Source organism: Saccostrea cucullata, unplaced genomic scaffold (genome assembly GCF_032062105.1).
Source record: "Saccostrea cucullata isolate Sc308-1 unplaced genomic scaffold, CSIRO_AGI_Scuc_v1 ctg8103, whole genome shotgun sequence".
NCBI lineage: Eukaryota > Metazoa > Mollusca > Bivalvia > Ostreida > Ostreidae > Saccostrea > Saccostrea cuccullata.
This window is the reverse complement of record NW_026926958.1, coordinates 1-22110: the sequence shown is the minus strand read 5'-3', so window position 1 is coordinate 22110 and position 22110 is coordinate 1. Positions and strand designations below refer to the sequence as shown.

At 32.0% G+C, this 22110-nt stretch overlaps 2 protein-coding genes and 1 long non-coding RNA gene across 3 annotated transcripts; 1 reads left to right on the top strand and 2 right to left on the bottom strand.

Moving 5' to 3' along the window:
• Positions 1-4305: 4305 nt before the first annotated feature.
• On the bottom strand, positions 4306-5747 carry LOC134273050 (uncharacterized). Its single transcript, XR_009993347.1, has 3 exons — positions 5694-5747; positions 4995-5099; positions 4306-4689 (listed from the first exon to the last, which is right to left on the bottom strand). It is a non-coding gene; the product is annotated as an uncharacterized LOC134273050 (long non-coding RNA).
• A 7685-nt stretch (positions 5748-13432) lies between these two features.
• Positions 13433-15668, top strand: LOC134273049 (uncharacterized). Its single transcript, XM_062755216.1, has 4 exons — positions 13433-13455; positions 13713-13866; positions 14571-14711; positions 15121-15668. The coding sequence occupies exons 2-4, from the start codon at positions 13717-13719 to the stop codon at positions 15244-15246; spliced, it is 417 nt and encodes a 138-aa protein (XP_062611200.1). The 5' UTR covers positions 13433-13455; positions 13713-13716; the 3' UTR covers positions 15247-15668.
• Positions 15339-21104, bottom strand: LOC134273047 (uncharacterized). The gene is made up of 4 exons (XM_062755215.1): positions 20717-21104; positions 20021-20542; positions 19677-19914; positions 15339-15510 (listed from the first exon to the last, which is right to left on the bottom strand). The coding sequence occupies exons 1-4, from the start codon at positions 21102-21104 to the stop codon at positions 15339-15341; spliced, it is 1320 nt and encodes a 439-aa protein (XP_062611199.1).
• Positions 21105-22110: the final 1006 nt, after the last annotated feature.

Genomic DNA, 22110 nt, shown 5'->3' with positions numbered 1-22110 from the left:
TTAGAAATTAAAAATCATACTGATGCAGAATTTTAGAAATAAATGTCAAGGCCAAAATCTGCTCAAAAGCTCAGGATTGAACCCCTTTAAAACTATTACCTATTGGTAATATTGGAACGTATCTATATTACAGAATAAACACTCTCTCTTTCTCTTCCTTTATCTGCAAAATAATGTTTTTTCTGCTTCCAACGCCTTAGCTGCAGAAGCTGCAGATTTGTATCCCTCCGAAAAGAAATTTATTGACGGACCGGAGATGTACATTTGTAGAGTGCCATCCATCGTAAAAACTGTATTTATTGCGCACAGGAAGTTGCGCTTATTTCTAGATTAAGCTGGGGTGGGCCACAATATGGAATCCGAGTTTTACATTGAATTATAAAGGAATTAAGGAATTAAGATTCGTTCAAAATCTTCCTCTCAAGAACCCATATTCCAAAAAGCTGGAACTTATGTGGAAGCATCCTTGTGTAGTGCACATTCTAAATTATTCGTCAATATTGAGAATCCAAGTTTTACATTGAAATATATAGGGAAATTCTTTAAAGTTCTTCTCAATCCACTGGGCCAGAAAAGCTGAAACTTAGGTGGAAGCAATTTTATCCCGCTTCAGACAAATTTGTTGATTACTGATCGGATAAAAGCTAATCACATGACGCCCTGAAATTTTCCCTATTACGTCTCCGTCGAGGCGTAATATGAAAATCGCGCAAGGGATTCCGTTCGAAGCGTTGTTATTGTAAATAAAAATGGCGGCTAAGAAACGGTTTACTTACGTAGTTTAGTTAAATTTCTTGTTACCGTGACGATATTTTATGTTGAATGTTATTGGATTAAAACTTAATATTTTCATAATATGCACAAATATTTTTTAATATAGAAAAAGGTATTCAGCGGGATAAATTCGTAACACGGTCAGTTAGAGATCTAATACGCCTCGCCTAATACGGATTTCCATTTCACATCCAGTATGAATCCTTATTAGGCCACTTACTGACTGTGTAACTAATAATATTAGGTACACTGTACATGTGCATGTAGATTGGATTCTGAATTGTTCAAATCATGATTAGAGTGAAAAAAATAAGAAGAAATACCTCGCTGTCCTTTGATGTAATACATGCACCCGATACGATGACGAGTGTCTCCGGTCGGGGTTGGTGGGGCCAAAATAGAGAATCCATATGTTTTACATCGAAGTATCATTCAAGTCCAGTTCACTTTATCAATTCGATTTTGTCGACATTGTATGTTGACATCGTCGACATCGCAAAGTAAAGAATGTTGAATCGATATTGTGTTTATATCGTCTTCATTGGTATTGTTTCTACATGTCGACATATCGAAGTCGACATTGCGATGTAAACAAAAAAAAAAATAAGAAGGCAACGTTGACACGATGTCGACTCGATATTGACCAACATTGCGATGTCGACGATGTGAACGATGTAAACAAGAAAAATAAAAAGAAAATGTTGACACGATGTCGATTTGATATCAACCTACATTGCGATGTCGAAAAAGTGAACAATGTAAACAACAGAAAAAGTGGAAGGCAATGTTAACATGAGGTGAACTCGATCAATATCGTTTTAATGTTATATATGGAGAGATAAACAAAGGTGTTATCCAGCATTGTCATGTTCAATATGTTATGATATAAGAAGTACTGGAACTTTAATACTGCGATGTCAACAATATCGAAAAACATCGTGCAGTTGCACTAACCTCCTAAAAATAATGTTCAGTTTTACTTTGTTTTGCAAACAAGAAACAAATCAAAATATTATATGAATGGTGTTTCCGCTTTGTGGTGACGGATCGTTGTTAGGAATCTCTCTCTCTCTCTCTCTAACACTGTTCTAACCATTATAAAAAAATATCTTAAATCTAACTGGAGAAAGCAAATGTTAAAATCTCGAATTATTTGTCAGCGTAGTCAGAAGTGCGTGAAAACAATGAACATGCACATCTGATTAAGATCTAGTATATAAATGAGTTCAAATTGTATTTTAAACGTCATAGTTGATTTGACTAATTTTTCCCGTTAGGTGTACTTTACGACAGTAAGAAAGAAATCAAGCATTTTCATGGCAATTAATTCAAAATTATGCATAAAGTATACAGGCTACTTATGTTCATGTTAATATCATTTTAAAGAAGAGGTTAAGAAGAAATGAAAAAAACCGTCATCCGAGAATGAAACATTCCTTTAACTACGCAATTAAGACCTTCTTCGATTCTTTATAATTGAAAATGGCAGTTTGAAATATGTTTTCTCACTGGGTTTACCTAAAAATTAAGTGCCGATACATCTCATTTTACCTTGCTTCCTTTATAAGGGATCATGAATTTGTTTCTCAATCATGAGAAATCTATATAGGCACCTTTCATTTACTAAGATCTTGAATACAAAGCATGCATGCTCATGTTAACAATCGCAAATGTTTTTATTAATTTCCAAATTAGATTAATTTTTATATTTATAATTACAAAAGTAATAATAACTTTTATTTATCCAGGATAACACAATTAGCATAAAGATAGTTTTCATTGTGGTCCTGCGTTAAAACATATTTACAATCACATAATGACATACAAAATTAACATCTTAATATAAACATAAGATATAAAAGTACAACACATACATGTACATATATAAACATGAAAAAACATATATCTTTTAAGATGGTACACTCAAAGATGGGGGGGGGATCCATTTTAAGTATTGTCTGTTAAAATACTCTGAGAGATACACAGATTTAAAAATATCAACTGACCTAGAATTACGTACATTTTGTGACAGTTTGTTCCATAAAAATGCAGATGATTGTCTAAATGAACGTTTGTAATTTTCTGATTTGGCTCGTTGTAAATACAATATTTTTGACATAAAATCATTCGACCGGGTTTGGCGACAATTGACATCTCTTGTATATTGAAACACATTCAAATAATCTGGCATTTGATTGTTTAAAACCTTAAATAGAAAAATGACCTGTGTAAACATAAAATAATCCTTGATTAACATCCAGTTTAAACAGGAAAATAAAAAGGTAGTAGGAGTTAAAATATCTCGAATGTTTAAGAGTATCCAAGCTGCCCTCTTTTGAAGTTTGAATAATAAACAGTGGAACAGTAAGTAAAATGCGGAAATACAATACTATTAAAAACCTTAATTAAAGCATTCGGTAGCATAAAATAACGCACTCTCTTAAGCACAGCAAGTTTTCTTAAAATTTTCTTTGAAATAAAATCAACATGAACATCCCGAGATAACTTAAAGATATTATCAATTTGAAAACAATAGAGTACCTTGGAAGAAGGAAATAAATGAAGTTCTATATGAACCAATCACATTTTGACCGTGTGACATGTCCAATCTCAAAAAAATGATTAAATGTGTATAACATACGGTATTCATGTAGAACGTGTTGAATAGTTGAAGTTAATTTCTGCACAATATAAAAATGGATTCTAATTCCATTAAATTTAAACTGCAGACTTTAGCAAATTGAATACCCAGGAAGTTCATTAAGAATTCAAAAGATAAAAACTTACATGTACAGTGAACACACGTTTCAGGACACAGGAGGGCAACAAAGGTAATAGAGCAGTATTTGTAACTAAAAAAGAATTATATTTCATCCTGTAATCCAAAATTTATTTTAACATGCAAAGCTTGACAAGTACATATACTGAGTAATACTGCATATATTGGTATACTGTAAAGATATTTTCTTTCAAGATTACATTTTTTTCTCTTTTTTTTAAAATCGTGATTCACAATTTTATTCGTATATATACGAATATATTCATAATGAATTTTTTATGTGTTGTGGTTTTAAAATGTCTTGATCAACTGATGTAAACTAAAATGCGTTACCATCATGAATGTGCTCGAGTCGATTGCATAGGTTAAAAAATTAATTTAAGTGTAACAGGCACATTTTGGGGTAAATATATCGTTACAATATATCAGGGTACTCAGTATCTGAAAGAAATGTCTGAATACGGATATATTTTGTATGAAACAAATTGTACATAGACAGCTTTAAAAATACAAATACATTAAATTTCTAATCGGTTCTTTCTTGCAATGCGTGTACGATTTGCAGAATAAAAAGGAACGGGCATTGTTATTGCAGTTGTTGTTTAAAGCATGAGCTCGAGAGAGCAAATATTTAAAAAAAGTTGAAAAGAAATCTCCTTCTATATACATTTTAAATGTATTGTTTCTTTTTAAATATATACAATTTAAATACATCATGCATTCCTAAAATTTAGAGAATACATTGACTTATTTGTATGCACTTAAGAGTCTTAGAAGAGAAGGTTATTGTATCTCAGTTATTGTAACGAGTTCTATTTCCTCGTAGTGATTTCGAGGGTCACCTTCATACATATCATTTCTATTCACGGCTCTTATATATTTCAATCTATCAGACACTTGAATCGATATATACAGCACTAAAAGAATGAGTACAAACATTGAGAAGATGCTGACACATATTAATAAGGGTTTGTCAAAGAAAAATGACTTTGCTTCAAAGTCCTGCTTAATTGCTTCAGTTGATATCTTATATGTACTGATGACTGAAATATTTGAAACAGCTTGTGATGGGGACTCAGTAGAAAACTCTGTTAACGTTGACAATTGTGTTTTCTTCCTGCTCTGAAGATGAGTTGCTGTTTACGAAAAAAGAGGATTTTTAAGCTTGTATTTTTGATATCCATATCATTTAATATAGCAAAACGTTTATACATATACGTTTACTTTAATTAGGCACTGTTTTCTAAACGCTACTGCAAATTATCATAATTATAAAATAATTAAATACAAACAGCATTGTATTATTGTTCTACGTGTAAAAAAGTAATAATTCATTTATTAAGAATAATTAAGAATTCAAAGTAAAAATAACTATAAATTTCCATGTTTTCACTGTCTTTCACTAAGCAGACTCTTGGACAATAACTTAGTTAATGCGTACCTCTCATTGTCGTAGATATCCCACATCCATAAAATCGACTGCATTTCAACTTGCTACATTTACATTGGCGACTGCAGTTCTGTCCGTAATTAGGATACATGCATTCTGAAGATTAGAGAACACATCCCAAAGGATTAAAATTTTGATTAAGAAAAAAAAAGAAAACCAGATCTCAAGTTATTCAAATAACGTTGTTCAAGACAAAGAAAGAAAAAAAAACCACGTGTACTTTTCAATCAATTATCATTTGGACAACCATGCCTAGGAATTTCAACGAACTCATTTAAAGTTGACATTTTGAAAATTCAATGGCCATTATAATGATCTTGTTGGAAAATAAACTAATAAAATAAATGGGTCATATTTGGCTCGTTTCATTCCAATTATGTCCATTGTTTTTATACTCAGTTTGATTACGGAAAGTTCCTTTCTATCCAGTCTCTACATAGTGCTCGCTGTGGGTGTGACCGGTCAACAGGGGATGGTTACTCCCTCTTGACACCCAATCCCTCCTCCGGAATTTCCAAGGATCCGTTTTTTGTGCCATCTGCACATATTTGCCATGCATATGGGTTAAAAAAAAACAATTACTGTTCATCATCTTCACCATTTATATGATAAATATTCCATTATGATCTAGTTTTGGGGAAGATTATGTGAAAAATAATTATTCATCACTAACAGAGAAAAAATACATACCAGTGCAGGTTTTTGTTTTGTTGTCAAACGTATAACCTCTACAACACACCCATCTGCTATTTATATAATTTCATGTTAAACATATAATGATTAACTGATAAACAATATATTTTTTTTAAATGTAGTAATAAAAATGCTAATAAATCTATTTTGAGTTCAGATATTTAAAACATATAATGATAAACAATATTTATATATATTTTTATTACTACATTTAATATATATATATATATATATATATATATATATATATATATATATATATATATATATATATATATATATATATATATATATATATATATATATATATATATATATATATATATATATATAATGTAGTAATAAAAATATATATATATGATTGCGCCCATGTGAAAAGGGTCCTTAAGGCAATTTTTATGCATTTTGAGTTTTTCACGGATTCTGATAGAGTAAGGTTAGAAGTTGTCAAATATGAATTTTTATGGTCCTACGTCTACTCTAAGTAGGTTTTTTCTTCATTTTTATCAAATATATTTTAACAGGCTAATAATGACGTCATGTTTTTCAACAACGTCAAACGTTTTCAGAGTGATCGTTAAATGATTTTCTTCTGTAATTTTACTACGGTGATTAATAGTTGTATAATATTTAGTTTTTTTCCTTGCACATTATTTTTATCTCATTGTCTCTTTTAATTAATAATTATTTAATAGTTATATGTATTATGGATTCATCAGTGGTGTATAGTATCATGAGTGAGTGTTTGTTTTACATTTCACTTTTCTATGACACCAGGGGGAGACCAGAACAGCGTGCAACATCCATTCTTTTTTTTTTTGAAACAATTAATTTCTCAAACAAAATATATACTGGTAATCCATGCAAGAGTCATTTGATAAGCCTGTAGAATTCATTTGAAAATTATTTTAATTTAAACATTACTCTCGATAGGTCAAGATTTCAGCAAAACGATATATCTTTAGTTACAAAATATGTGAAAATTATTTTTTTAAAAATTATACATGTATCTAGAACAACATTACGCTACCTAAATGCTACTGCGAAGTGAAAATTTATCTGATTGTTCTTTTTTTCTAAACTTTATATAAAGACAGAAAAATTGTGAAGTGTGGTACATGTAACATGTAATTACGATACAAAAAAGACAGTAAATAAAAAGGAAATTCGGTTGATTCACTGCATCTATATGGTTGTCTGTCTGCATTGAGTCAATGATGACACTGCTTTTTTGAAAATATAAAGGATACACGAAATATTCAGTCTAGCAGTAAAAATATTTTAATATTAACCAATCAAAAGGTGGAAATTTTACAAACAAATGAATGAGTTAAAATTCGCAATCATTTACACAATAGATAAACCCAGGATTAACATTTGTAGGATTATGTGTATGTTGGCGAGGGGGGGGGGGGAATTAAAAATCTAAATGGCAGAAACTTTCAATTCTTGTGAACACGAGTTAAAATAAATAAAAATATATTTTTTTTAACTTCAAAAGTTTTAGGTGCATCCTGTACCATTAACCCTACAACTTGCAGATTCACTGTTTTATTTAGGTTTGAAATAATGCTGCCTATTATTCTTCATTTTATATTTGTACCTTTAATTCTGAGCATTGCTATTTTCAAAATCGCACAGCGATCATAAACACTTTGAGCCTGGAACTGAATTGCTATGAATTCAGTATTTTTAATCATGTATATAATGATACAGCTTTTGTTGGGGTAAGGGTGGGTTAAAGATTAATAACATGTAATTGTTTATGCCTAAATATACAGTCAGTTGAATATGACTATTTTGTATAATATATTTCCTGACAATTGCCTGTGAACTGGCTGAGCTTTGAAATGTCAGATTTTTGTAGGGATGTAAACATCTTAGAAAATCATCATATTATTTATGATTTAAATTTAAAAAAATCCCCTTCATTCTAATGTTGTTTTCTAATTTTATTTTATAAAGTGAGTTTAAAAGAGTATGAATTCCATTCTGTTCCCGTGCCCAGGGACGTAGCCACGGGGGGGGGGGGGGGGGGGCTGCAGCTGGCCCTTCACTTTTTTCCCCAACCTTATAAATACTTATACTATACTTATACTATACGAATTGATAATGGAAAGTCTGGTCCCCCCCCACTATTAGTGATGTACGGAAAACGTACTATAAAAATTGGTATTGAAAGTAGTTGATATTAAAAAAAGTTGGCCTCTAACCCCCCCCCCCCCCCCCCATGAAATAGGATTTTCGACTTTGTGCAATATTAACCTTTTATTTTTTGCTTGTCAACTTTTCAGGGAAGTAAAAATAATTCTCTGGCTGCCCCCCCCCCCCCACCACTTTAAAAACGATGCTACGTGCCTGGTGCCAGAAGCTTGGATATGCTAAGCCTTGTAAAGACTACATGTTACGGAAATATCTAAGGACACACCCACCCCATCCCCTGCATTGCGTCCAAAATAAAACAAAATGCAAGCATATTGTTGCGGTTTTATGTAATGTATTTTCAGCATTGAATTTTATTTTCTGTTAGCATTAACATGTAGAAATAAAACCCGACCGTGAACTTATAAGGATTTTTTTTATCAACCAAAACAAATAAAATCATATTTGAGCATATTTAATAATATTAATCCATAATTTGATGGCAGGTTAAACAATATATTATTCCACACTGATAACTGCAATGAGATTATAAGTTCAGTGATGATTGAGTTTTTAGCATGATAATTGATCTGTTAAGAGACATTCAATGATGATCGAGCTTTTATGAAAGACAAAGTTCGTCATGGCTTAAGGAATTAATTTGCAGATAATGCTTCAAACATTTGAATTCCGTATGAAAAAAAAAACAACAACACGTAAGTACCAAAGAGTTACATGTATGTTAAATTTGGAGATCTTGAAAATACATGATCTTGAAAGCTATACATGTATATATAGTTTAGAGAACAAAAATGATATTTTCTTTTATTTATTATTTCATTTGTTTTGAAAACTCATCGTTTTCAATAGAGTTTCACATTTCTCAATATTAGATAAATAGATTCACTATAAATATTTTTATCTACCCTCCATCCTCTCTCTCTCTCTCTCTCTCTCTCTCACTCTCGCTGTCTCATCAGATTTACTTGACCAGCTCTATTTAAGCTAGAACATTAAGAACATTTTTTTTTTCATTCGGATGTTTTTGCTTTGTGCAACAAGAATATAAGACAAAACAACAGTTTTAAAGTTTAATTTTTTAAATCATGATTATAGGGTAGACGCTTTACATGTTTATTATTTTTTAAAAAGTGAAATTCGTCATGAAATTATTTCAAGCAAAAAAAAAAGCTATAGATAAGAGATTTGAAAAAAAAAATTAAAGTCTGTTCAATTTTGCAGTTTTCCTTTTATTTTCTTTGTTTATCCTTTTTTCTACATTAACCTTATTCCCAGAGTACAACAATATTTTTTTATTTAAAAATTCATAATTACGCTGACGATTAAAAGTGTTTTTATTTGGTCATAAAATATCTGTTTTATAATCTTATAAAATTCATGCGAACATGCAGCTGAAATGTGAAAAAGTAAGCAATTAAAATAATGAATGTCACTGTCTGGTACCCCTGTTACATCGATTGTTGACATCAGAGTTATCTCTCCTATTTTTATTTCTAGAAAATACAAATAATCTTGACTATTGTTCTTACACATTCTTGCTAGATTTGTAAAAAAACGTGGAAGATGTATATTTAGTTTCCACATTTGTATTAACAATTTAACAACAGTTTAAGCAGTATGCACCGATTAATCAATGTTTACCTGTGATTGACGCGATCGCGATGTATATTGAGAGTGGTGGAGCGGATCTCAAAGAAGTATAGGAAGACCATTTTCCTTTGCAATAATTTTTTACGATATACCCTGTCTAAGAGTATTCTAAAAATGGTAGGCCTATAAATATGTAAATAAAATTTATCTAGAGTATAAAGGTTCATTATCCTATCAGAAAACACCTTGTCTACAGCTTCCATACATTTACGCATGTGATGTAGGGAAACTATTGGTATTATAGAGACATATTTAATAATGTTTGTTAAGAAACCAGTTCTAAATGTTTTTTATTTAATTATATCTATTAAAATCGATGGATAAGTAGATTCAGATATTGATTAAATTAATTTATAAATAAAAATAAATTCCACATGTTGGAAACAGCGATAAAAACTCTGGATGCGTCAAACGTCAAAACACGTGGTTAAAAAAATTCTGCGTCGAAGTTCGCCGTCACTCTGCAACGTCACATCTTTATGACGTTATTTCTCTGTTTCAGCAAAAATGTCATAAGGACCCTTTTGTCATGGGCGCAATCATATATATATATATATATATATATATATATATATATATATATATATATATATATATATATATATATATATATATATATATATATATATATATATATAGCTATATTCACTACTCATGGTGCACTGCACAAAATTGGGTCTTTGAAAGCTGCCATTTCAATATGCAACCCATCAAATATTAACAACATATTAACAACAAATCAATCTTCATCATAAATTTCCAGTCATTCTCGTCTTATCTTTTAGCAAGAACAATTAAAAGTTTTTACATGCCTTTACAGGCGTTTGTCTTCACTTTAAAAAGGATGGTACTGCCTTCTCATTCCATTGCATTTTTCATTGTGGACAGCGAATGATTATCTGTTGTTTTATGCCATTAATGCAAAATTGATTCATAAGCTTTTATTTAAGGTCCCTTGAAGGAGTATTTCACTCATGAAAATTGCTTGAAAGAATATTTCAATAAATAAGATTTAACGTTCTATGAAGGATTATTTCATTTATTGAAATTTTACGTGCGTTAGAGGAGTGTTTCACTCCATGAGATTTTATGTTTCTTGAGGGATTTATCATTATTTTACTTACTGGGGTGGGGGGGGGGGCTTTAATTCAAAAACAAAATTTTACGTGGTATCCAGGCCCACTGGATAGTGAGGGGACGCCTGCGAGGCTTTTGTAAAACATCTGCTACAGTTTTGTTTTAAAAATGGATTCTTGCTACTGTGATAATATATTTCATCTCTGCAATAAAGAACAATATATATCAATAAAATAGAATTATTCTGTCTTTATATTTATGGTCTTCAATTTGGAATATGATTTCTATAGTCTTTTTTTAACTTTTTAGATATCTTGAAGCGGCCAAAGTATTATTAATTTGGATGTAAATGAATGTATGTGAGGCCAAACTGCATGAAAATGTCGCCATTTTGTTTTATTGGCGGCCATCTTGAAAATGGCGGAAATCGCGGTGGCCAACGATGTTTTTAGATTAAGTAGGATCAGATAGACATTTGTGCCAAATTTCATGCTTGTATCCACAAGTGAACTATTTTGCTGAAATTTTGATCTAAGCCGCTACACTATTTAGAGAGTTCCTGGCCATGGCGATTCTTATTTTCTTCCAGATCCTGACTTATCTCTTTTTTCAGTTCCTTTAGCATCTCCTCCTTGATCTCCTCTTTGATCTCCTCCTTCAGCTCTTCCTTCATCTCCTTCTTTAGCTCCTCCTTTACCTCCACAATAACACTTTTGACTAGGTCTTTTATGTCATCCTTGGTCACTTGTTTTTTAAGGGCTCCTTGTATCGAGTAAAGAGTACCTTTGATGTTCTCCATTTCTGAATGATCATCCTCTCCTGCTGATGAAATTCTTCTCTGTTTGCTGGCTGGCTTTGTAGACACTATCTGATCTTTGACCTCAGCTGGGACTGATGACAGTGACAATGAAGATCTGCTTTCGTCCATTGTCTGTTTGATGTTTGATCTTCCAGTTTTGTGTCCTTTATTTCCTTTAAGGACATTGTAATGCTCCAGTGCTCCAGTATAATACAGGTGTACAGATGAACACAGGTAGAACACAGGTAGACCAGGTTAACACCAGCACTGAGATGAACACTACTCAAACACTACTCAGGATCTTTTATCAATTTTGAAAAAGGGTAAAGCAAACACCTATTTCACTATATTTTTTTTTTGGCAATTATTTTATCCTCTTGTCTAACAGAAGCAATTCAGCAAATCTATGACAATTTTCACATCATAAATATCACTGTGAATATCTTAATTCAACAAAAAACAGGTGAGCTCTGAAACAAACCTCCTCACTCAACAAACATGACCTTGACCTTTTCATCCAAAAATTGATTAATTAAAACCTACGTATATTTTGGGTCCCACCTCTAAATCCCCAGTGTTTCAAATCAAAAGACATCAGAAAAAGGTAGAAAAAAGGTTTCCATAAAGTGTTTATATCATCATGTTGTTGGATTTGATATGCTTATTGAGTCACACATGCTTGTAATTGTTGTGCAAGCAATACCTCAACATGCAACTAAATATTGAAAGAAAAGAATTATCACAGGTTGATAATCTCAAAGTGAAGTTTGTTCTTATTCTTATCAGATGTGAATGCTTAAAGGCTTGCCGATCCCTTCTGACACCAATTTACATGTAAAGCTCAGTACATTCATAAGTAGTTGAACTTTGTAAAATGGTTAATTTGTATGGTATTGCAGTCAGAAATTATTGAAGTATATCTTTTAAAATAAAAATTTACAATTGACAGCAGATTCTTAAAGCAAAAATCTATTCCACATTTTCATCAGATGAATCATGAACACTTATAATTGTCCCATTCAAACTTGGCATGAAAACCATGATAAACAAAATTTCTTATTAATTCATGCAAAAAAAAAAAAAATGTTCTGTTTTTTTCTAAAACTTATAAGTTTGTTCCAGTAGCAATTTTGCCACGTTTTACATTCGCCCAGTCACAATTCTGTTTAAGAATTATTGCTGTGAAATCTGAATTCGTCCCGTTTTAAATTTAAGTTGATTGACCGATGCTGGAAAGATGAGAAAATCTATCCAAAAGTGCGCAAAGATATTGCGCCGTAAATTGCACCTTTTTTTGCATAACTGGATCTGTAGCGTTATGGTCAAAGAAAAAATATAAAACCATAATGCTACAGATCTGCAGCTAGCTTGAACTCTGAGAGTATTACAGAAAATGGAACTGACACATTTTTCTCTTTTCTAGGAATGGAGTATTTCAGTTATGTGAGGTGATCAGCATTATGAGTATGATTGTCATTATGTATGCAGACACCATCAGGACATTCCCCCACATAGTGGTAGCCTCAGTACTGGTGGGGATCAACCCGGGACTCAGGGCCGCTCTCTATGTAAGAATTTCTCTGCTAATGTGATGTGATACTCAAAATCAAATACAAGATGCCAAATCAAAATCATCTTTTTATACCCTGGGTAATGCATGATCTCTTTACATTTACATTAAAATGCAAACTTCTAAACGTAGTCTAGAGATTTATGAAAGGAAAGACATTATTACTGTGGTTTAAAATGGTACATTTCAGGTTATCCATGAAATATAAGAAGTCTAGCATTGTTCCATAATTACTGCAATCACTTGAATTTTTTTTATGAACTTGTACAAATTGTTCTACAACTTGTTACTTTTAAAGGCTTCTTTCTTACTCAAAATTTTGTGGAATGATTTATCAGAAATGACTGTCTTTCATCCTTTCAGTTGTATCCTGAGGACCAGGCACCAATTTTTAATCTAATCTTATTTGGACTTGTTTCCTTGTGTCTTGTTTGTGCTCTTTACGCATTCTCAAAATCAGAGCATCTTGGCGACAAGTTTGAGAAAAATGTTCTAACAGTGTAAGTATTAGGAACATTCTAAAGTTAAGTTTGCATGGAAAATTAATAAAACAGATCAGAATGGATTAATATTTTGAATTTGATGCACATTTGAAGGTTCTGATAAAATTCTGAAACAAAATATACTTTATATTTATTTTTCATGTGCATCTTACGTTAAATATGAAATAAGTTTAATACTCTAATGATAAAGCATATCTTTGCAATACCTGACACAAATGTGAACACTGCATGCCAATTATTATTTTTTTTTGCAGATCCATGCTGGTAGTTTTACTTGGTGTCCTTTCATTAATTGTTGACTTGGTTACCAAGGAACGCAAACAACCCATCTTGACTCTGCCATCATGGAAATTATTCCTTGCAGTAAACCTTGTCATTTGTATATGTACCAAAGTAGTTGTTTCTAGGGTAAGTTCCTTTGCATTGGGGTATATTATAATGAGAAGTGTAAACCTAAAGAAATGAGATGTGTTTCAGTAAAATCAAATTTAAATTTTATTTTCTTATATACTGTAATTTTCTTCATGTTCATTCGAATTACTGTGAAATCGATAATTTTCGTGGGGGGTTAATTAAGAGACCCATGAATTTATGTCCACCATGAAATGTAAATTGTCATATGAACAACTACTAAAAAGTTCTCCATTCACGAAATCAATCCCCACGAACCAACGATTTTTCCTCAAACCACGAAAATTTGACCCCAAGAAAATATGTGATTTTACAGTATCAAAAGATAATACAGTAAAACTCAGTTATAACAAAGTCACTGGAACTTATGAAATTACTTCACTATATCCGTAATTCGTTATATCGGTATAAGGAATTCATTAAATTTTTACAGCTGGGGATCCAAGATGACTTTGCTATATCCGTGAATTCACAATATTCGTGTTCGTACTAAACAAGTTTTACTGTATACACTTTATTACCATAACAAAAAAAAAAATTAAATTTGGAAGAAAAATTAATTAAAATTAAAAAGAAAATTAATTAAAATTAAAAAGAAAATTAATTAAAATTAAAAAGACTTCTTTGGAAAATATTTTTCCCAAGCTACATACAGTATAAAAATGTTAAGATATCCCTCATTGTATTAATTTGTGATTCAGAATTCTGAGTATATCCCTCTACATGAGAAGGATGATAAGGAGATTCCTTATCTGCCATTGGTTGGCAATATTACAAACATCACTTCCTTCCTGTTCCTGTGTTTACTGGGGCCCGCCACAGGGTTACTGTATGATATATGGGTAAGTCTCACAGTTATAACAATTACCAATCATGTTTAAATATTCTTAAATACTAGTTCATGCATCATGTCAATGATCATATTTTTTCAAAAAAAAAAAAATCTTTTTCGCAAGAATTTGCATCTTTATTTTCTTTTAATGAGTAAACATTTATTGCTGAATACATTGATTATTAAATTCAAAATATTACATATAGCAATAGCTTTGACCTTTTATTCTGTAATTTCTTTTGACAAGTCATAACAAAAAAATGCACTATTCTAGCAATTGCTTGTAATGGACATAGAAATACATTGTATTTTTGTCTTGCTCCAGATATGAAAATGAATTTTTTAATTGAATTCAGAAATTTTTATCGAAAGAAATATTTTATGACAATTACTCCTATTTATTATCCCTCTTTTTTCAGTGTTGTGGAGCAAGTGTGATTCTAATATGTTTACAAAAAGACATGAAAATTATTCACAACCTTAAGGACAGCAACCACACAACAGCAACGAAAATCATTTCCATAGTAGTTTTAATTCTATTTTGAATATGTGGCAGTGATGTCTGGCATTCAAACTCTTGGACATTTGTCAGATCATTCTTAGAACTTCTTCTAATTCTGGGCAGCACGCCTATTTATTATGTGCTCTGGGGCATCTTATGGAAATCTGTTGTGTTGCTACCAGAACCAGTGGTTGTGTTTTTGTTGCCTCTAAATGCTGCTATGTTGCTCTCTGGCAGCAGCTGGACTTGCTGGGTATTAGCCTTTGTAGGCATTAGTTCTTCTGTGTGGATGATGTCAAATCGATCACTTTAAGTTAATACCATACTCAGAGAAAAGATAAATGTTGCATAACATTATAGAAAACAATGACTTTGTAAGATTAGTGCTTTATTAGTTTTTTGTATCAGATACAAATATTTTTTTTTATATTTTAGTATACATGTACTGACAACAATTTGTCAATAAAATTCTCCATAAGTTTGTTTTTGCTGTTTTAATACAACTGTTAAATATTAATATACATGTATCGGATTCAGAAACATGAATTCCTGGGGCCCGTTTCTCAAACAGTCGTAGATTTGGGGCTAAGTTAGTCCGACTAAGAAAGTTACGCCAAAATTTAGTCGGGCCTAAATCACGTTTCAGAAAACCGCGTAAGACTGGGCCTAAGACTAAGACCTTTCCGCTAGGTACTAAGCATGCGCAGATCGTATTTTATTTGGTTTAGAGAGTACAATAACATGCGGCGGATCACACTTAAACCTGATTACAAAAAGTGAAGCACAAAAAGCACGAATTTTCCCTGGCTTTTCATCGGCTTTCAAACAAATATAATACGCGAATCTATCTGTATTTTCAAAGTTAAAGCATTTACATACTAGCTAGTATTAGCGGATTCAGAAATCTTGACAAAAGGGGCAGATTGGGGTCGAGTTAGAGGCCCACACTCACACAAAAAAATTAATTTAGCAAATCTTTTGTTATTATTTTGGACACAACCCCCTCCCCCTCTACATCCACAAGTTTTATATTAAATAGTTCAGGCACGTAGCGTCGTTTTTGAAAGGGGGGGGGCAACCAGAGAATTTTTTTTTACTTACCTAAAAGTTGCCCAAAATCGAAAATCCTATTTCGTGGTGTGTGTGTGTGTGTGTGGGGGGGGGGGGGGGGGGGGGGGTAGTGGCCAACTTTTTTTTTCAAAGCCAAGTTACATGTACTTTCAATTCCAATTTTTTTTTCTACAATTCTTTCAGATCACTATACTATGGTAAAAAGTGGGGGGGGGGGGGGGGGCGGGGGCAACCATCCTTTCAATGAAAATTTTCTATAATAAAGGTACTAGTAATGTTGGGAACAAAAGTGGGGGTGGGGCGGTTGCTAGGTCCCTGTAATTATATGTATTTTGGTATGCTCAGGTTAATTTTAGAAGTGAAATATATACTATAGAAAAATATAAACGTGTATACCCGGTATTATACGTACTTGTCAAAATTTGGAATAAAAAGAAATTTTCCTATGAGTAAAAGCCATAAATTATATTGCATGGGGTTGGAACAGGCTCGTAGCAATATATTTGAAAGTCGTGGGAGGGGGCAACCTGTATCTCAGTTAGGTTTTTCTCTAGTTAAAATACTTTACGCAGAGAGAGTGAAGGACCGGAGCCCCCGACCCATAGGCGCACTGTGAAAATTTAACAATTTTGTAATCATATGATAATGATAATCATTAAAACATGGATAAGAGAATTTTGAAGAAAAATTAGTTGTCTTAATTTTACAATATCAATCCATTTATTAATTACGAATTAGACATACTGACATTGCATTTGATACATGTATATACCTACTGTGTATATTTACAATACTAGTATTTTGGACACATAGTATTACATTGATATCGATATAATAATTTACATAGTCCATTTAAACATACGTACCTATATATAGCAATTGCAGAATCAATGATGGCTTGCAAAAGCTAAATTAGTTTTAAATCTATAATTCTTGTGAACCATATTACAGACAAGAAATCTAGTAATTTTTATAAATTTCTCCATTTGAATTTTCCATTTCAATATTTTCAAATCAGATTCATTTAGATCGGGAAAGGTACTAATTTCAACATCACCATCTTTTCCTTAAATCTATCCATTCCTTTTCAATTTCTATTCAGGATATGTTCATACATTATTATTTTTTTTTTATAGATGAAGAATGTTTTTTGAAGATGTAATCTAGATTTAAAGATATTAAAAAGTCGCGATTTACATTCACAATAAAACATTTTACAACAATTTATCATCACCATTATCATATGAGAAGTTTTTTTTTCAAATATAATATAAATCATTTTTCTGTTCAAAAATCTATCAAAAAACCTTTTTTAGGCAAACTTCATCCGAGATACGTGATAGATTGACAATTAATCAAAAGCATCTTTACGAAAAAATAATAGACTCATCTACACATTTCACCTCCCGACAGTGACTCCAGTGAAATAGGAATGAAAAGTATTATGGTCAAAATACTTTAATTATAATACTAGATAACTAGAACATTTAACAAATTTAAATTGTTATGTTCTATTAATATAATATTTAATTACATGCAATTAAAAGAGAGAATCAAAGATACATTTTAGTTAACGTACATAAACTTGGTTGAAGGCATAGTTACCGAATATTTTTTTCGTCATCTAAAATACTAGTATAAAAATGGATATTGTTTGAGGATTTTATTGAAACATTATCCATTTCAAACAACAAAAAATTATTCAGGACCTACAGCATGTAGCATCGTTTTTAAAAAGTTAATGGGGAAGGGGATGAGGGTGGTGGTGAGTTTGGTGATCAAAATATTCAGCCGAAAAGAGAAATGCTGAAAGTTGAAGTCAGTCCATAAATTGCACAGCTTTATTTATGCAGAAAACACATAACTGCAATAAAAACGGTATGGATTGAACACCCCCCCCCCCAACCCTCTACGAAGAAATTCTGGCACTTCTTTAAAAATCTTACCCAACTTATATTCAAAATTCTGACATAAAAATTTCTAGTTCATACCACCTTTTGCGGAAAAAGTCTGCATCTTTGATGGATTTAACTACCTTTCTATTTTCCTTCATAATACAGTATGCTATAAGAATTTTCACGATTTTTAGCATAATATATAATTATGTACATGTTTATGAATAGGTTTTATATCGTATACGTATAAAATAATCATTCTTTTAACTCTTTATGATTAAAACGCATGCCTTTTTTTCAATGCGTGTACAGACTAAGCACTTACGCCTACTCACGAGCAGGCCTAGATTTAAACCCAAATTTAGTCTCGACTAAGTCTCCGCCTTTTTGTGAAACGCTACTTAGTCCAATTCTCGGGTTTAGTCACTGATTTAGTCTGGACTAAGCTTACGACTGGACGTAGGCCTTTTTGAGAAACTAGTCCCTGAGGTGTTAATTTTGAATTTTATTGACTGAATTTTCTCTTCATTTGTGTATTTTGTAAACTTATGACAACATATTAGTATCTCCATTATCTTAAACAGTGTCAACATGTTAAAGGCATCAAAGCTCAGAATCAGTTGATTATTGTACATGTCATACTATGAAATGAATACAGATTCAAAGAAAATGTCATCAAATATTTAACATGTAATGAAAGGTCTTTACAAAGAAGTTTATGCATTAACTATAAGACTATAACAAAAAAGCGGGAAATATGTACCGTATAATCCCTATCTACTGCCCTGGGTGCTTAGAAAATTGCAAAAAGGGGGCGGTTATTTTGGTGTTTTCTTTATGATATTTAATGTCATATTTTAACTTCAAAAAATTGTTTCAAAATAAAAATAAATACAAGAAAAAACTAAGATAGTCTAACTTTACTTAAAGTGAACATAATCCACAAAAATTATGCTAAATTGTTCATTTTACACTGAGAAATTTGATAATAGACAAATTTCATTTTCACTTTCTTCATTTTTTTGATACAATTCTAGTTGATTTTAATCACTGTACAGGGGGCCCTTATTTCCTGACAATTGAAAAAGACCAAAGGGGGCGCTTATAGGGGTAGGGGCGGTAAATAGGGAATATACAGTATTACCCAAGTAGTGGGAAATACTGGTAGTTCCCGGGAAATACTGGTATTACTTGCAGATTAATAACAATTTTTTTTTAGTTTGAGATTTAATATTTGTTGTTTAAGTCAAGAAATATATTAAGTATAAAATATATTACTTCGAAGTCAATGTTCCAACTATTTGTAAATTCAACTCTTTTTCCATTTGCAAACATGATTTCAATTTTATTCCACTATCATTCAATGAAGAAGAAAAAGTAGTTATTATAAAAAAGAAAATACTGCAACGTTTGACAGCTAGCCTAGGATCAACGGGATCTCAATAAATATCACTGCAAACCATTATAATTAAACACTTTCACAATTCCTTCACCAGTTCCCACCCACAGTGCAGACTTGTACAGTGATAATGTCGTTGGGTGTGTTACCTCTTTTTCTGTCAGTAAGTATTTCAAAAACTCCCCTTTAGGACTCATCAAGTGAACAAGACTATTGGCTGGATCAATAACAAGAATGTTGCAGGTGGAATCACACACCAAGTCTAGTGGATAAAAGTCCTCCTTCAGATTCTGTCCACGATAGACGGATTGCAAGCGACCAGAGAGAGATACAATCACAACCTCCCCTGCATCATCACTTGTTCTTTACTATGTTCACTATGTTCACAACACAGATATCAGCGTTATTGTTCTGAAAGAGTCTGACTGGTGCTATAAACAGCCGGGTTTGACCGTCCTCTTGGTACTCGTACTCATGGATGACATCACCGGTCATTGTCAAGTGTTTCACTAAACGTCGACTGTTCGAGTCTGGTGTATAAGCATTCGTTTCAGAATCTCCAAAACCAACAAAAATTCCACCATCCACAGAATTACATATTCCTCCAGGTTCCACGGGGTCAGTATTAAAAAGTTTCGAGATAGACCCTGATGGAGAAAAATAACAAATAGAACTTTCCTGTTTCGATGTGAAATAAATACCACTAGTTGTTACACAAAAATCATTTGAATCAAAATTTAATTTCTGCTTCCTCTCTCCTTTTCTGTTAATCAGTTCAACGAAATCTGATTCTGAATCTCGTACGTAACAGTCATCTTCACTTAAAGCCTCTGAACATAAAATTATATGTTCACTGTATTTAAACGAATCTGATGCCTTAGCACTGATATCATCTAAATCAAAACATTGACCTGACATGGACTCCAACAAATCATCGTCAATGTCCCCTCCTCTGTATCGAATGGAATAGTTCTCTATATCAATGTCCAAGTCATTTACCTAACATGTCAGGTCTCTGTGGTTCTCTATAAAGTTTTTATCAGACATGGCTCTGTAGTTCTCCTCCAAGTATTTTATTATTTCGAATATTTTATTCTTTTTTCTGTCTACTCGAGATTTTTCATTTGCTAAATGTTCGTCTCTCTTACTCAGATTGCTTTTCAATAGCTCCTCTTTGCGTTTCCTGATATCTGTCAACCTGGCCGTGATTTCGTCAAAATGCTTCTTTACTTTTTTCATCTGGGATTCGTATGTTCTTTCATACTCAGTCTTCTTACTTGTCATCTTCTCATCTATCTCTGACACTTTCTCTTCCTTTATATTCCTCAGAAACTCCAAAAGTCCCTTTCTCCTTCGACTGGCGGCCACACCCTGTGTGACCCAGTTATGTTTATTGTGGTCTGTTTTTGCACAAGTAGAACAAATGAATTCATCACAATCCTCACACACCAAATCGATAGGTATATCATGATTTTTACACATTTGTATATGTTCCTGAGGAGATCCTGCAGAGTATTTTGGTTTACTCGCCGCCATTTTGTTAAAATTTTCTCTGTCGGTGACATTCAGCAAAGATTAATATAGAATTAAGGAGGTAAAAAACATGCCTTTATCTTTTAACACTACATTCACTGTCAAGAGATAAGGCAAGATTTTTAATCAGAAAGTAAACTAATGTGATGTCGTTTATTTTTTTGTCAGAAATTTTTTTATGTGTTGTAAGTAATTGATCTATCTTAAGATTTCATAACCTTCAAAGAAACAGACACAACTCATACCATAAGACTTACGTCACGAAATTTTCAAAAACATTTGGTTTGTTTTTACACTTGTCCTGTACAGTGTACTGCACAGGTGATGAAGGGTGGATTGTTTGTTTTTGGCATGTGTAAACATTATATATAAGTACTTGATTAAATATAGACTTATTTTCATAGACATCTTCTACCTTAATAATAAAAAAAATCATATTCAATATGAGCAGGCAAACTGTTGGCATGAATGTAATAAGCTTTGAGTCCTCTACCAAAATTGTGAAATTCATGACCCAAGGGTCAGGGGTTCTAGTGTTAGGGCGGGGCCACGTTGATTATTTAGTGAAAATAAAGGGTGTTAAGAAAGTTCTTTCCACATTATCTTTTCATTTTCGAAAAGAAATACGATGAGAAGATATTTAAAAATTGTGATATTTCATGTTTAAAGACTTCATTTTTGCTACTGGTAAGGCTTTAACTGTCTTTTGTCGAAGCAATAAGGGAAGGGCAGGTATTAAAACAGATGATGTCTGTTAAAAAAATTAGGGATGACGTATATATGTGACATATATTAAGACCATGGGTCAAAACATCCTTTCAAATACTAATGCACAAATTATCAAATCGGTGAAAATTTCAACATGACAAACCTATTCTTTTGAAAAGTGATCTATTCTTGTCCTTATACCTACGCTCATCAGATTATTTCATGCAAGGATAAGATATGAAAAAACAAAGTGAATTATCCTTTACTTTCACTCAAAATGACCAGCATTTCTATCATTAGA